At 39.5% G+C, this 17,803-nt stretch overlaps 1 protein-coding gene across 1 annotated transcript in view; it reads left to right on the plus strand.

Moving 5' to 3' along the window:
- Positions 1–17,803, plus strand: part of stk32a (serine/threonine kinase 32A) — a 65,820-nt gene that overhangs the window by 26,586 nt on the left and 21,431 nt on the right. The window contains exon 5 of the mRNA XM_008298387.1: positions 14,595–14,632. Coding sequence (XP_008296609.1) covers positions 14,595–14,632 — 38 coding nt within the window. The remainder of the gene's footprint in view (positions 1–14,594; positions 14,633–17,803) is intronic.

Below are 17,803 nucleotides of genomic sequence, written 5' to 3' on the forward strand. Positions count from 1 at the left end.
CACTTGATGCGCAGGTGTTGGGGGCGTTTGTTTAGACGGAATCAACATCTTTTCAATCTGCATTCATTAGCTTCAAATAGGAAGAGGAGCTGAAAGTAACTCTCAGCTCATCTCTATGGAAATTGAATATATAATTTCCTCCCTCAGATGTGGACGTGATGACTCTGGTTTCGGCGAGCAAATGCATTTGAAGCCTTCAGAATGTGTTTGCGTGTTGATGCAGCCGTCCATAACGCAGGATGTACACATTCTGCTTCCGTCGGTTTTGATGAGTTTGATGATAATGAGGGGAGTAATGACAGTAATGACATTAATCACATGTATCATCACGATATGGTAATTATATTATTTATAGGTTTGATCAAGACGTAACGTGTTTGTTCCGTAAAATAGGTAGATGTCTGCATTAGTTGCTGAGGCTTGATTTATAGTCAGACTCGTTAGAATTAACAACTGTTTTGCAAGATTTCACAACAACACAAGTCAGTCACACAAAGCCAGACATCACAACCACATAGACTAATATAAAACATTCATGAATAGTGTTTAAAATATCAGTAAGTAGAACTTTTAAGTCCCTCGGGGTGTATCTCTAACTTTATATCTAATATAAGCACATATTTATGTCTACAATCCAGAATAAACAGAATAGCGAATTGTTTTTTTTTTGTTTGCTTGTTTTTAAGGGAAAACAGTCTCTGATTTTGTATAAGAATCTAACTAAATTAGAATTTAACATTTTTAACAAGAGCTTAAACCTGAGCTTCATGAGACAAGTGCCACATATAATATTCATAAGAGAGTACTCAAACTGATTAGATTGTTACTGAGGTCATCGATAAGGAGAAGGTAAATTCAAAGACTGTGCTTCTTTTTTTGTGCGTACATGTTTACAACAAGCCTAAAATGAATAAAAGCAGTTTGAGGGTCCACCAATGTAGAGAGCAGTCTGCTCTGCAGAAGGGCTGATGTACAGCAGAGATGATGATATGGAAAGCATAAAAACTGACATAGAAGTGCTCAGTTGGAAAATAAATATTATTTATGTGCAGTATAAGTAGCAGGGGCCTACTATTGATCCTTGTGGGATTTCTGTCCTTCATGAGCTAGAGTTTATAGATCCCACCTGGGTTCCTGAGAAACACAACTTAGAACTGAAGAAAAAGAATAGAAGTGATTCTATTAGCTTAGAAATGGCTAAATTTAGATTCTTGTTTAGGTGTGGCTGACGTCAGGGTGTAGATCTTGGAGGGAGGCCTGCCTATGTCTATATCGGGATCCATAACAACACGACAACAACAACAGTGGCAACAACAGACATCTCCGTCTTAAGGATCGCTAATTATTTTTCAATAATGAGCTCTTGCACCGTATGCCGTTGTACGACAAATATGAACAACCTCACGGGAGAAGCGGTGATGTTAACAACAGCTCTTGATGGAGTCCTGATGGAAAATAAAGGAGTGCAGCGTCATCATGGAACAATACGGGAGCCTCTGAGCACGAAGTGTGATGCAACATGGAAGTCACTTTAATGCCACTAACTTACTGAATGGAACTTAATTTTATCTTAAAAAAAACTTGAGAATAGTTCTCTTTAAATAAAACATCATGAAATTTAGCAAAAGGACTATTAGGAGAATTCCAACTCTGGGTCTTTAATTGTTTTCTTTAAACTCAAAGCAAGAAGTCAGTCTACAAACAGCAATAGATGTTTACAATGGGCAGTTTGGTTGATCATTTGCAATAATTTGCCTTTATTTCTGTTCCACAAACAGTTCAGCTGACAGATGGTCAGTTCAAAACCTGTGCAGCCGCCCGACTGCTAATGTTCACTTCTGCTCACAGATGTATTTTTTAAAGCTGCCAGTGCACTCAAAGTACGTCAGCTCTGCCTGTCTGACGGCCAAATCCCTAACTACCCCTCACCTTTTGACACTGGATTACAGAGAGCCGTGTACAACCATTTCTGTAATTTTGCTAAAACTGGCAAACCAACATTTATACCAACATACAGAGGTGAGAAAGCAAGCAAGGTTTTCACATCTCTCCAGCTTTGTAGCACAACTATTCGTAAAGTGGAACACTATGAATGTTTTTAGGAGACTGTATATCCACATATATAACTTGAAGTTTTCATTTTATTGGCACTTCAGATCTGTTGTTAAAGAAGAAATTGCTGAAGTCTGTACTGTGATACACAAGCAGCAGCTGATATATTTTGCAACACAACGTCTGCTATTTGAATATGCAATTGTTGCCACTACACTAATTTGTTTGAGCATTTCAAAAAGCACCACAACACTCTGTATAATGAACACTAACCAGATCTGAATCCCATCCAAAGCAAAAAAAAAATATTTTGGATGCCCTTGCCAGTGTTTTGCCAGCTTTTTTTTTTTGGGTTGTTGTTGCAAATAATCTGTTATTTTCAATGCAGATGCACTCTTCTACAAAATCACTGCCATCATTCTAGGATGATTAATTCTTTCTAAATAGAGTTACTCGAGCCATCTGGTGGGAATTCCGGTATTTTTTTTCATTCCATTGCAGAAAAACAAAACATTGCGATGTCAGTTTTTGCCAATATTGTGAAGCCCCAGTGTGCAGCTACATTGCCACAAGATATTATAAATAGTTAAAAAGTAAAAATGTTATTTGAATTTAAGACATTTAATCTTGTTTTCAACACAAAAACGCTCTGAGGGAGTGTTTGTTTTCCCTCCTACCTGTAGCTTAAGGCCTCAGGTAACACACACAAGCATCAGATGAGCGTTTGGACCCCAGAGTCTCCAACGATATTGCATCTTTCCCTCAATTCTACCATAACTGGCTTTTTCCTCCACCCTTGCATACGGCCAGTTGGAAAAAGTAGAAACAGTTTTGATTTCTGATGCGTAAAACTCAAGTAATATAAGCTAAAAACTGAATGTATATCTTGTAAATTCGCCAGTCCGTTTATTTCCTTTGTTGCAGGGCATCATTTGGATTGTGCATTTGTTTTTTGAGATGTCAGAACATGCTCTACTTAAGTGGTGTCATGTATCTGGTCCAGCCTAATTCAGGGTTACATAGTGTTTTAACTCGAACCTCTGTGGGGAGTTTGAATTATTAACAACAGACTGGGTCTCAATTAGATGACATCTTCAGAGACCTGATGAGTCTCTCCAAGTGGAAATATAAATGGCAAGTGTGTGTGATGGGGGTAAAGGAGTGTGTGTTTTCGTGTTTGTGCGTTCTGTGTTTGTGGCGGTTGTCGCACGAGTTCACCTCACCACACCTCACCTGTCTGACATCAACAGCAATTATCTTTGGATAAATCCTCAGGTGCATTTCGGTTCCTCCTGCATAAGCTTGCAACGGAAAAACTTGCATGTCGTCTGCCAGCAGGTGCTCTTAAGCGAGTCAATGCGGCGCGGGGTTTGATTTAGGAAACACACTGCGTATTAAAGCTGTTGAGGGAGTGAATGTTTGGCTTTTATCAGACTGACAGAGGTGGGTAACAGCTCCCTTTTTTAGACATGGAGTTCATTTTGTGAATCATAACTGTGAAATCTCACAGCTAAACACACCGACGCTCACGAGAATATATACAGTAAATATTAATTAATTTATTCAGAATTATGGTACAAACATATGCGAATGTGATTCTATTATTATTCTATATGAAGTATGGCATATTATACTGTACTATGAAAGGCTCTGTGTTCATTGACTGTACTGCATGTGTTGTAAAGGGAAAAACAGTCATTTTAACATAGAACATTTGGTGTTTTTTTATAATTTATGTTAGGTAGTTGCTGAATTATAAATAATTAAAGGGCTGATTTGAAGCAAAAGGAGCTGCATGATGTTCTAACAGTTCAGAAATTAGACAAACTACAGTATTTCTTGGAGAATATGGTATAAACTTATGCGAATGTGCGTCTATTCATTGTTATATATGAAGCATTATATTGTAATATATAAAGCGTTTGACTTTGCGCTAATTGTATGCACTATATGTGTTGTAACATTTGTTTTTTTTGTTTTTTTTATGTACTGATAACTAGCTGCTGAATTATCAATAGTTAAAGGGCTGGCATTATATTTGTTTTACCGTGGACAAATTCTATGAAATATCAACAAGTGTTGCTTGTGTAGCAAAAACTTGAAATACAATAGTTTAGTTCTCTGTGCCATAAACATGACTGTTTAAAAACTAAATTTAAAAACTACAGTCTAAGAGCATATATATATCTGACACATTCTTAAAAAGTTTCTACTAAGTTTCCTCAAGCACGCTGCAGAACTTTAAAGACACTGAGAAAAAAAAACGGAACACATTGTTGGTTTTGGTTCTTCTGTGAAAACTTACCTGTCCATTTATTCAGATTACTTTTTCTTATTAAATGAACTGAAGCGTACTGAGACCCAGCTGTTGCAGCAGCAAGCCTGTTTCAGCCGATGAGGATTCTCTCTTGCATGCTCTGATCTTTCTTCCCCACCGTCTCCTCCCTCTTTCTTTCTCTCTCACACACAGTACACCTCATAATCTCTCTCATTATCACAACCCTCTTTTTTCCCCCCTCTTGTGCCATTTTCCCTCGCTACTGTGTTTTAATTCCTTTCCCATGCTCTCTCCTCCTATATGCTCGTTCCTTAGTCTTAGCCGTGCGGGGTCTGTCTCTTTCTCAGAGGGAGTGGCACAAGCTGGGCTCGGCTTCAAATAATTTATTTGCTCTTTCATCCCTCGTCTCCTCGAGAGGCCTTTCGCCAAGCTGCCAAAGGGGAATATGGTCTTAATTTACCTATCTGGTTAACTGAAGGTGAAAAGAAAGTGGGTCTTCTCGTGGATGGTTCTTAAAAAGATAATATAAGATGCTGCAGACTACAAGGAGGCAGACAAAGTCGTTACTCTGACTCTCCATCAGCTGTTCAAAAAGAGGAGCGTTTGTCATGTCTTCAAGTGAAGTATTCTTTATTCATGGAGTGTGTTAATGTTTTATTTCCCAGCAGAAGAAGAAGAAAAAAGAAGAACCAGGAGGGAGGGGAGAGAGGGCGGGAGGGAGAAATTATATGCTCATATTTCATAAATGCAGATTAAGGTGCCAGCTGGTGCCAGCTCTTTGATTTTTTTTTTTAACCACGAAAATGGTGAATTGAGCACTATCGTGGTGGAAAATCTCCCTCAGCTCAGCCCAGCTCACAACAGCAGATTAGACGGCGGGGAGGAGGTTTGCGTTCTGAACATGATAGACTGTTTACCAGTAAGTCTGCTCCAAAAAAGATTGCTAATTGCCTGCTTGTGTATCTAACGCACGTGCCTGCCTGCCTGCCTTTAGGAAGGAAAAAAGAAAAGGAAGAGAGAGATATTTTGGCAGAAAGTGGTGTAGCGAGGAAGTCACAGAGGCAGACTGGGAGACAGAAAGAAGGAGATAAAGGCGGAGATAAAGCATGAAAGAGTGGCGGCAGAAAGGGTGCGGGGAGCTGACATTTTTTGTAACACTCTCTGAATGCCTCTGACTCGGTGAATTATTCATCACTGGTAATTGTGATGTGAGTTTTGGCCTTGGCTTTTTACTGCCGACTGGCTGCTTTCACTGTCTGCTTGGCACTCCCCATCTTCACAACAAAAAATTAAAACAAGCCCCCATATCGGACCGGTGACTTGTCGAGCCCAACTTCGTCAGCCGGCCACGCTCGGCATTTGTTGATGAATAAAGAATGAACATCTCTGCGGCTCAAAGTGTTGGTGCTGTCATGCACACAAAGAGAATGTTTACTCGTGGGCACAAACAAGGCGACGGGCTCGCACACATGTACACCTGGGCCACGCTTGTCAGAGCTGCTCGCCTTTAACAGAGAGGAGAGAGAGATGCAGCAGTTTGTTGGATTGGAGCTGTTAGCCTCTGTGGGTCGAGTTGGGCTTTCAATTCACGTTCAAAGGCAGCGGCTGTCTGACTCGCTCTTCAATGGCTGGTGGGCGTGGGTACTTAGAACTGAGGGATTCTGACACCGTGTGCATCTGTGAGCTGCGTTGCATATTTCTACTCGCAAGCCACCTATTACTGCGTTCCTGTGTGTGTGTTGCTTGTTTGGAGTGTGTGATGTAGCGGAGCTGTGGGCTTTCTGGGGCTTCCAGAGCTCCTCCACTCTCCTTTGTGACAAAGAGGGAGAGGCACAATCTCAAACAGCTTCTCTGCTTTTATTCCAGAGTGGAGAAGAGAGCAGTCGGAGCCACGAAAGCGCCTCTGATTAAACTGCCAGCAATCTATGTCCAGAAAACCAGTAGCACCAATTTCACTGTAGTGGATTATAGATTTTTTTTCTCTCCCCCTTTTTAAAGTATTAAAGTGGAAAACAATAAATTAAATATATGGCAGAGAACAATTGGTCAATTTTACATTTTGTCCAACGTCAGAAAACTGTGAATGGTGTAATGGTGTAATGTATCTTGAGCTGGGATCTGAAGCTACTAAATTGTTCCTTTGTGCCATCTGAAATGCACAAAGCATTGTCGATTAATCAAACACCTGATAGAAACAGTTTTGATGAATCACTATATAAGTCATTCAAAAAAGTGTGTTGAGTTTGCTGGACCACAGGCTGTAACAAATGTTCCTATTAAATAAAAGTAAATTACAGTGTTACCATTTTAATTGATTTAAACAGTTAATTACTGTATAACTGATCACAGCAGAAAATAATGTATACTGTTCTATACTGTACTTTCCAACAATATACTCTATTTGTATATCATTGCATCTGTAGTCAACATTAAATGTAACTGTAGCTGCCTACAAATGACAATATTTTCTTATTTTAAAGCCTATAAGCTGTGAATTGCGGACCTATACCATAAATAACGACGTGTCTTTAATCTTTATAATCCAGAATTCAAGATCTGTCAGCTCTGTTTAACATTTAAAATTGAAGATAACACTAAAACAATAAACGGTAAAGTTTAATGCAAGTTACATTTTTATGGACGGGAAGCATTTACGCAAGGTAACAAAATAATTTAAGGACACTTGTGTAAAGTTCGACCTGTCCAGGGTGTCCCCTGCCTTCGCCCTAAGTCGGCTGGGATAGGCTCCAGCACCCCCGCGACCCTAGTGAGGATTAAGCGGAGTATAGATAATGAATGGATGGATAGTGTAAAGTTGTCAATAATCTTCCTAGCAGCCTAAATAAAATCACTACTCATACGGTGCTTTGTGAACTGTTTTGTTCACACACTCATTTTCTGCTTGAATGCTCATTCTTGTTTTGGGCTCACAAAAAGCGTCAGTTTTACTATTTTTAACAATATTTTTTCGAGAAAAAAACTGGACACGATTCATAGAATTCAGGTGTGTTATTTTTACAGCAATTTACTACAGTGCAGGAAATTTAAAAATAGGCCGTATTCTCTGTTCTGAAATGCTGAAGGCGCTGATTGACAGCTGTCACACCGGCCCAAATGAGCTGTACTAACCGTGCAAACAGACTTAATTTATTTTACCCGAACCGAACAGGCTATGTGGGATCACAAACACACACTGCATGACTGATGCGGGCAATTTTCATCATTTTGCAGCTGTGGACTTAGTTACCTACTAAAATAAACTAAGCACACAAAGTGAGGTACGCTCATTGGTGGCAATAAACGAACAATGGCACCAGATGTCTGCTGGACGGGAGGCTGAAGGTCGGGCAGGGAGATAGATTCATCCCTGCTCACCAGTTATGGATTATTCATGATTGAATCCTGGTCTTTGATTAAAGTTTGTTAAACTCTCTGCTGTAAACAGACAGAGGCAGGTGTTGGTGGCAATTCTCTTTACAAAGTCTTCATCTGATCATTTGTAGGTAGTTTAGGTAAAAAGACCAAGTGGCATGTTCTGACAAACAGTGAAGATTAATTTGCTGGATGAAGGGATAGCTAGAAGGTGTCGTAAACTCATGACCAAGCAGGAAAACCAGAAAAGAAAACAATCAAAATATGTGCTGTATGTTTTATTTTCCATTTTGAAAAGGAAGAAGCATAGAAAAACTGGCAATTCTTTGTTCTAGCTTCAGCTGTAGTTCAAAAAAAAGGAAAAAGTTTGTGAACTGATTTGTTGACAGAATGTGTTGTAGTGCTTCCGTCATCAGATGTGGTTGATTATTTGTCACTGTTACACGAACATGTCAGAACCAGTCTGGTTTCACTCCCTGAAAATCCCTGGGGAGCCTCGTAGTTAATATCTAACGTAAGTGTCTCAGCTGACGTTTCTGGTCTTGTTTGGCGTCTGCATGAGTGAGTCAGCGCATGCACTTCAGTGTATGCTTTTTATGCTCTTTTTAATGGTCTGGCTGCGTAGTTGCATGACCCGTGTGTGTGTGTGTGTGTGTGTGTGTGTGTGTGCGTAGAAGCCTCCGTTCTCAGGTGTGTTGTCCTGCTCCAGTATCAGTGCAGTATCATATGACCAGGTACAGGGTTCAGTTACTCCTCTGCCTCTGATAGCAGGCTGTAATGAGGCCATTAGATCCTGCTAATAGCTTGTAGAGCCAGTCAACTGAGAGAAAAGCCGAGGGGATCAGCTTACAGCGAGCCATCCCGGCCCGCTGTCACACTCCTCACACAGAACAGCCCCAAATTTTGACCTCCATTGTTCACTTTTTCTATTGCTCACTTCATCCCATCCACTTTATCCCTCTTGCTCAATTTATTCTTTGTACCTCTCCCTCTAAATGTACCCATAGCTCTTTATTTTCTCTTTTCTTTTCTCCAGCCCAAGTTGTCTCATTGGCTCCCTGCTTAATTTTCTCAGTTTATCCGTTCACAGTAGTACTAATGGTACGTTCAAATTGTCCCTATTTCCCATATCTCTCCTAAATGAATGCTCTTTATCTCCCTCACTCTGTAAATATATAGCTGTCTAGCTTAATTGCTCCCCCTTGTCTTGCCTCTTCCAATTCACTTTTACCTTTCCCGCGCTCAGTTTATATACAGTACATACAGTAGAGCTCCTTCCTCTCTCAGTTCACAGCTGTCAATTTGTATGTAAAGTGCTTTGGATTATCATAATGTATTTTATTTCACTTTCTACTTAAAGATGAAAAAAAGTCGAAACAGAAAAAGGAATAAAAATGAGAGTAAGACAGAAAAATGTGCACCGACACGAGCTACAATTTTTATGTACCACGGAAGAGAAAAAGAATGGCTGGTGATTATAAATTGCTCATAGTATTTGGAACAATTTTCTTAGTCCCCACTTCTGTTGAATTTTTGAAAAACAGTCTACATTCTGACCATTCACACCAGCACACTGTAAAGTTCCACTGACTTTCTGTTTCCTCCTGTCCTGCCGGGAAAATGTGTTATTTGACTATAAAGTGCAGTAAAGCAAAGTAATGATGTAGTAAAATGACTGTTTTAGTCATAGGAATTAGTTAAGTTCACTTCTCATACATTTCTCGATAGTATCTTGTTCAACAAATGCAGGACAAAAGTGTTTTATCTCAGGATCAGGTGTTAACTGAACCAACAGGCATCTATGAAATGTTCCTAATACAAGACTTGCCTTGCTTTGCAGTTGCATTACTTGTTATTTGTTGAATCCAATCTTCTGGTTAGCAGTAATACAAGGACCTACAGTTTACTTTTTGACCAAACCTACTCGCCAAAGCATATTTTTAAAAAAAGCTGCCTGCCGCTGTGAGTTTCATATTTGACCTCTGGGATCACAAATCCAAAGCAGTCCACTTGTTCAGGTTTACAAGCAGAAGTATTGCAGTTTGCTAAATCAAGGTGCCAGTCGTGTTTTCTCTGAGCCAGATTACAGAATAGTGCAACTCTTTTATCTCATCTGCCTCCTCGTTATGTCACCCCTGAAAGCATCTTATTCAAAGCCGTAAACGCTTGCAGATGGTTGAGGTGTCACCTAGCAGAGCAGTCCAATCTTTACACAACTCTGGTGTGACCCGGGCTGCAACAGAACCATCTGTTTCAGTGCACTAAAGAGATGCTGCACTGCAGTCATCCCAGTTTAAAAAACACATACAAAACTTCAAGCTGGTGCCGTGCAGAAAAAAAACACACCCATACAAAATTCAGATTAAATCACTGGAAATAATGCGTCTGTGGAACTCCTCACTAAGACGACTTCTGAAAAAAACTGAACAAGTTTCTGGTGTTTTTAATTATGCAATCAGGCCTCCTGTAGCTCTGGTCATAGATACAGAAATGCGTGAATGACAGGGTAAACACAATCTCATTCAATCCTGAGTCGAGGAAAAACTATCCTGTGAATATTAGCTCGGCTCTTTTCCCTAGACATCATCATTACAGCGCCGTCTGACCTACTTTTCGTTGCGATGGAAAGACTTTAGTTGGTAATTGCTGGGTAATTCTTTTATGTCAGTTTCTATGAAAGAAAAATAGAATTTAATTCATCATTAAACTGAATGCAACTGAGAAACTGGGAGTATTGATTCTGACTGTAGGAATAGGCTTCACAGTCTCTGAGGTTTATAAAATATTGACAATTTATATGCAAACGCCTCTTTTTAAATCGGGCTCACAACCCATCGAGGTTTCTGGGTTTATTCACTCACTTGTTCTGTTTTGTTTTAAGCAAATCTCATTATTTTGCATTGAATAATCTACCTTGTAGCAAAATAGTTATTTGATCCTTGACGTTTTTTAACCACGTTTATAACATTACCTTTAAAAAATTGATTTGAATGAAATTCTTGTATTTATACCCTGGTGTACAGTGTTAGGAAAGGTGGTGAATGAGCTATAGTTTGCCATTTTATCTTAGAAATACGTTACAATCAATCCACTTTTTTGTTGGTACAACTATATATGTATAGTCTTTATTTATCAAGCAATGATGCTGGTTCCAGTCCAAACTGTTGGTTGCAACTCCAATATATCAGTTAATCAGTATTGATCTTTCACAGATATATCAGCATCGGTGTATATGTAGGTCAATGGAGAGACGTTATTTTGTATTCTTTAAGTGAACATGATACAGAGAAAGACCCTTGGTGTAATTTAGTGTCAATACCTTGTCATAGTTTGTCCAGCCCAGTGTGCTCCGATTCTATTGTTTCAGCGCTGTCTGCAGCACATGTAGCAGAGTAGGCATCACAGCTGAGTAAACAGTGGTGCAGAGTCAAGTTGTGTCTTTCCATTAAGTTTTTATGTGAAATACATTGCTGGAAAGTTAGTACTTTAAGTTTGCTTTTTTAGAATAATGTTGACATAAATATATTTAAGGAATATCTCCCCAAAATCTGTATCAGCATCGGCCCAAAAACCAGCATCGTTCTGTTTCTAATTGCATCTGCAAATGTTTGATTTAAAAAAGTTAAGTAAGAGACATTGTCGTGTCCTCACACCCTAAAAAACAAACCCCACCTCATCATCTTCATCTGGGAGATGATCCCTGAGCTTGTCTGAGACAAATGTTCCAGCCACACTTTGAGGCACATCCTCTAATCTCCAGATCACGGCCATTTAAAAAGTATAAAAGGGGCCAAAAGCCCATAAATAGCTCATAAATGCTGACTGTCACGGCCATCATCACCATCACCTCTTTCTCGGCCGCTTGGCTTTCATCATGCACCCGCCTCCTAATGAGACTTTGCTTTATCTCTTGAGCAAGGTGTCTTGGCTCCTGCTGGTCCTGTGGCTTTACAATGACAGCCTGGCCTTTAGCTTTAAAAGAAGCTTCCTTGTTCTCGCTTGTAGCCGGCTTCTTTAGCGGCAACAAATGCCCCTCCTCTCTCCCTTAGTGCCAGCCTTTGAGGCAAATGTCAGCTAATTAAGGGTTACACAGTCGACCTTTCTCACCCCCACCTGAGCCTGCGCCACTCAATCTGCCAGAGCACCCACGAGTCGAGCACCAATGCTACAGGTCGTCCTTGTCTGCAGACTGTGCCACTGAAACACACATGCACACAAAGCGCAGGTCATTGTGGCCTTTGATATGCTAAATACTGCTGTGCTCCTATAGGGCAGAAGACTTAATTAGAGGAGACACTCAGTAATACTGATGATATACAATATATATGTGTGTGTGTGTGTGTGTGTGTGTGTGTGTGTGTGTGTGTTTTACAGTGTTCCAAAAAGTTGTGATTCACCAAAATTAAAGTCTGTGCAGTTTGATCCTTTTCATGATACTGTATTTCACTTTAATTCCTGTTGTGGCTACTATTTCCCATTTTGTTCTGTGAAAACGCTTTCGAAGATTTTATTCGAGTCTCCAACAACAGCCCCGTTAGTCTGATTACAAATCAGGCCACATCAAAAACACACAAGCAAAACCACCTAAGAATATCATTGTGATGTCCCCATTACAGTTAATGTACACACAATAGGCACCTCTCAGATGTCTTCATTTGGTATTGTTGATGTCAAAACGAGTGCATTTGATCATCAAGCACAAATGGAACATTTGAGAAGGGCTCTGAATATTGAATATCGTCTCTCCAGTTCAAAGCATTTTTCAAGCTGAGGGGATACGTTCCAGAGACGAGAGAACAGAGAGAAGCTGAGAACACACTGTACCCTTCCACTCTTTTAGTTTTAGTCTGCAGCCACGCAAGTGCATCAACGAATGCCCTGTGTGATTTAAAGGAAAAAAAAGCTGTGGTATGTCCTCAGAGAAACATCAGGTTATGTTTCGGCGTGTTTTTGCAGTCGCAAAGAAGTATGTGTGCACACGTGATATCGGGAAAGATCTAGTGGCACAGGCAGTGTCGTGGTATGAAAGACAGAGAGGACTGACAGTGTCAAGGGCAGATAAAGATCAGTGAAAACAAGGGAAAAGATGAGAATAATGGTGCTTTGAATTTATTAAAAAAATAAATTAAAAATGTCCAGGAGGGATATCATTGGGTACTGAATTAGCTGATTAACATCAGGGATGTATTGTTGCTGGTGCCTTTGTGTTCCTCTAAAGTCTGTTAAAATTTCCTCTCTGTTGCTTAAATTTCTGCGCTGCTATGGTGAGTACTTAATAGAAAGTATCAAGTGGAAAGGAGTGCATTTCTAAACAAATGTGTTTAACAAATAAGTAAAATTGTTAATTTCACCCTTTCAGAAAAGAGTGGAATACTGAGCTTGACATTCTGATCAAAAAAGAAGAGTAATTGATGTGATAAATGTTTGCAAAGAAACATTTTTTCTAGTTTAAAATAACAACGTGAAAAAAAAAATCTATGAAAACAGTTTCAGCAACAGGAAAACTGCTTCTAACACATTTTGTCTGCCATGTCTTATCTAATATATTTTCTTCATATAATCTCTCTGATAACACATTTGGAAGTCTTGAGAACACATTTAACTTCCAAGAACATACCCAACATCAGGTTTAACAATGTGGTATAGCTGTGGTGTTTCTGGATGCTGCTAAGATTCATGCAGCAAGAAAAAAAATAGGTGCAAAGAAGCAATCATCTGCTGGAAAACAAACATGTGACGGAAGATGAAAAACCAGCAGAAGCTGTTAATTTGGGTAGAGTCTCAGTCAACACCTGCTCCTCTTCTCAGGTGTCTGAGCGACTCCCACAACTTAACCTGCTGTTCCCTCTTCTCCCGCAAATGTATTAGGCATTCAGTTGTTTTCCTCACACACCTTGATGCAGCACACTGTCATCTTAAAGTTTCGATCTGAGGTGTTACATGTCTTGTTTTGTCTTGCGCTGAAATCAAACAATTCAAAACAATAGCTAGTTGACCAACCGCATATCAACCTCTGATTCACAGCCAGTGCTTTGTTTCTCAGATTTGCAGATATGTGTGGTTTTCTTCTCAAAGAAGGAACTATGTAATTAATATGAGCAATCTAACCTCCCTGGCAGAATAGACAGAGAGGAGAGTGCCACCTACAGAAACTCAAACGTCATCAGCAGGAAATAGGAAATCTGAGTACCACCTACACTGTTTTATTTACAGGTAAATTGTGGGAGGTGCGATGAACACGAAAGCTTTGTTTGCTTATTATAGAAGAGGTTGCAACTAACCAAAATCAAGAGTTTCATAGATTACTACCTTACAGCAGATATTATTAAATGAGCCCTTTGACTGGACTAGTATAACACAACAACCTATATCCTTTTGCAATTTGGATTTAATTTGGAGATATTAATGTTGCCTCATACATATAGTTGGTCCAATCTGTTTTAAGTTGTAGGAAACAGTCTTTATAAAATGTTTGCCTTTTAAGAAATGACTATGAAAAGCAATAAGCTACAATAAATTAAAGAGACAAGAGGTTAAAGCAGCACTTTAACACACACACACACACACATATACACACACAAAGACTATGCAAGGCTTCTGAGTGTCGGATGCCAAAAAGCCAAAAGTTTAAGATAAATATAAAAACATTTTAGGTACTATGAAGTAAAAAGAATTACACTGAACTGGATTTGTACTTTACATATTTTACTTTTCTCTTTTCTAACAGGTCTGACTAACGGGAATCTCCTAAAAGCTAGATTTTGCAAATCCCAAAGCTGCAAATTGGACATTTTAATATATGCACCAAAATTACATGCAAATACTGTGTGATCCTCATTTTCTTGCTACACACAAACACATACTAACTCCACTCTACTGTTTCCCTTTTCAGAGACATCAAGCCTGACAACATACTGCTGGATGAGCATGGTAAGACCTGTTTTCTAATTCCATTTATATATATATACATTCATATGGGAGTGTGGGGGTGGAATTCAGAATCAAAAATGGAATCATATGATTTAATGAGATTTTTAGATTGTTTTCTTAACAGCATTTGATTTGACCTAACTTGATTTTTTATTCCAAATTCATGACTCAACTGTTTCTGACTAAGGATTTCACCAAACATATAACCTCCTGGATAAATTGTGCACAGATCAAAGTAGCTGCAATGCTCAGAGACAGGTTTCACAGTCGTTGCCTAGATAGACCTTGCAGCATGAAGAAGAAAAATATTTCATACCTTAATGTATTTTGGAAAACTGTAATCAAGAGACGGCGTGCACAAGGGAATTCCTATTTTCTGTCCAAACTGTCAGAGCTGGTTGAAGCACTGTGACATTTAGATGGTGTATTTTTTCTTTTTTTTTTTTTTAAATTACACGATGAAAAGGATGGAGTGATGTAATGGAGGTGTGGCACACAAGGCGATCATGTCATCATGTCTCTTCTCTGCTGTGAGGGATAGTCCTGCTCTGAATGATTGATTAAGTCTCATCATAGGTTTTAGTGTCGGCTTTAGCTCACACAAATAAGCTTGGGATGCACACACATCCAAAGAGACAAAGAGAGTAGTGTGGGTGTGTGAGTGTGTGTCTGTGTGTTAGTGCACATGAGAGGGAGAGGAAAAACTGATTGTAAATCAAGGCAGCATAAAGACAGACTGTAAAATATTTCATCAATATGTTAATCAAGAGGAATATTCAAGTATTTCATGTTATGATTCACGCTTAAGAAATACTACACAAACATGCTGGGATGTGGTGCAGTATTGCACATTTATGCTGCCTAATCAAATATACGTGGACATCACAATATTAGGAGCATTATATCTTTAAGACAAGGCAATTTGCATTGAAATGCTCAAGAGATTTGCTCCCATTCAACAGCAACTTGTGAGGTTGACAACATGATAAAGCTGGAGTCAGAAGAGGTTGAGAACAGGGTTCTGTGCAAGCTACACAGGGTTTCTTTATAAACCTGGATTCATGCATGGGTGAATTGTCATGATGAACAAAAAAATAAAAATCAGTTTTAACCACATTGAAACTCACTACATACTTTTTCATGAAGTTAAAATTGTTAAATTACACCCCAAAAACCCACATTTTGTCATTTTTGCATGTATGCACAGATTTATAAACAGATTTATCATGTCATCACACACTTTAGTTGGAACAAAACGGCACAAGTTCTTATTTTCGATGAAGCATTTGCTTGACATTTAAGATAATCTGTTGCAGTAAGCAGCAACGGAGACAACGGATCATAACATATTAGTACTATTGTGAATTAAACCCTGAATTAACTGATCTTTTATAACAGGCAGTGCAACTTTTCAAGGTTATGTTATACAGGTTTTGTGTAAATTAAGAGGATGCCGCACACCACCTGAGCAACACCTGCGCCTCTGTGGCACCGGCATATATTAAGATAGAAACCATTTGTTTATGGACTCAGGAGATTAGTAGAAGTTGAGCAACATGGAAATATCTAAATTCTACATTTACAGGAATAGACCGTATGTTGCACACCGTCATGAAAGCAGCAATTTTATTTATAAGCTGATGAACTACATGTATGGCAGTGAACAACTTACTAGCCAAGTATACCATAAACAAGATTTTCTTTCATTTCTATCTAAATGGTCTAAAAGGCCTGAGATCAAAAGCGTCCACATACATCTGGCGATATACTTGCACTTGCACTGACGCACACTTGCCCATGAAAAGTCCTGAGATCTCAGAGGGCACTGGACAGCTGCTCAAGGGAGCTGAGGGGATACGTGGGATGGCAGCCCTGCTGTCGCTACAAACTGGAAGCAGACAAAGAACGACAGAGACAGAAAGGCAGAGAGCTGAGGCAGAGAGCTGGGCGGACGACAGAGCGAGGCAGAGGCTGCAAGAATAAGACAAGAGGGAGTGAAGTGATGAGCAAACACTTCCGGGAAAGAAAGATTTGTCGAAGGGAGGTAAAAAAGAAAAGACAAAAAGAGAGAGAGGGAGATGTACGGGAAGCAGAGAGATAAAGTGAAAAGAACAAACGGAGAGAGAGAGAGAGAGAGAGAGAGAGAGAGAGAGAAAGCCGCTTTGTCGTCAGCCTCGGCTTTGCTTTCCAGAGGACAACAGACGTTCACCTGTGGTTTCTCTCCGACTCTGTATGTGTCCTTTCAAACTCAGTAAGCACTTCTGTTCTCCTCATGCATTCTCCCCACACTCTGCTTTTCCTGTACAGACCTGCAGTTTACCCCTTCACTGAAGTCTAAAACAACATGAGGTATCAGAGGGGGGTAAGCAAGCTGTTTGCTTCTGCCCAGGTGAATTTGGCAAGCTGGAATTGACCTGTGCTCCCGTGTTCCTCTGGGAGTTGCTTCATATAGTGAAAAACAATTTGCTCATGCACACGCAATGTCACTTTGTTAAATGGCATAGCCCCAGGATACGGAGAGGAGCTCTGAGAGGGCCGCTGTCTGGATTGTCAACTGTGAGCTCGCACAAAAACTGTGTATTAAAAGAATATTGGAACTGAATCCACACCGTCTTCACTCCCAAACAATCAGTTAGGCAGTTTTCAGGACAATCGACTCTTTATAGATTTATGCGGAATATACACCTGCAAGTGCGATTTTCTTTCAGCAATCTCTTTGGCGCAATATCTTTAGAAAAAAGTAAATCATCCCAATGCTTGAAGCTGGTGTAAAATATGTCTTTACCTTAATGAGGCTCACTAGTGTGATTTATACCCACAGTTCAGTTACATGTTCAGTAAAGACAAGCATGTTTCCATTAGAAAATATCGGTGAAGTAATTTGCTCATTAACATAACTAATGACTTCATTAGCATAACTGGGAATGCTTAAGGTTTTATGGTCATTATTTCATCGTTATGATATGGCAGCTTAAGTGCTTCTTGGTCAGCAGGGTATTATGATATCTAAATTAGATTCCATTATAGTGTTTAGGCACAGAGGTGTCAGAAAATGAGAAAAGTTGTCGTCTGCCACCGGTGTTTTTGCACACGGAAGTAAAACCATCAAAACACGATTACTACATTAGTGAGATAACTATGCTGAAAGAGTAAATCTTGCCTCTTTTTTGG

Source organism: Stegastes partitus, unplaced genomic scaffold (genome assembly GCF_000690725.1).
Source record: "Stegastes partitus isolate 25-593 unplaced genomic scaffold, Stegastes_partitus-1.0.2 Scaffold28, whole genome shotgun sequence".
NCBI classification, from domain to species: domain Eukaryota; kingdom Metazoa; phylum Chordata; class Actinopteri; family Pomacentridae; genus Stegastes; species Stegastes partitus.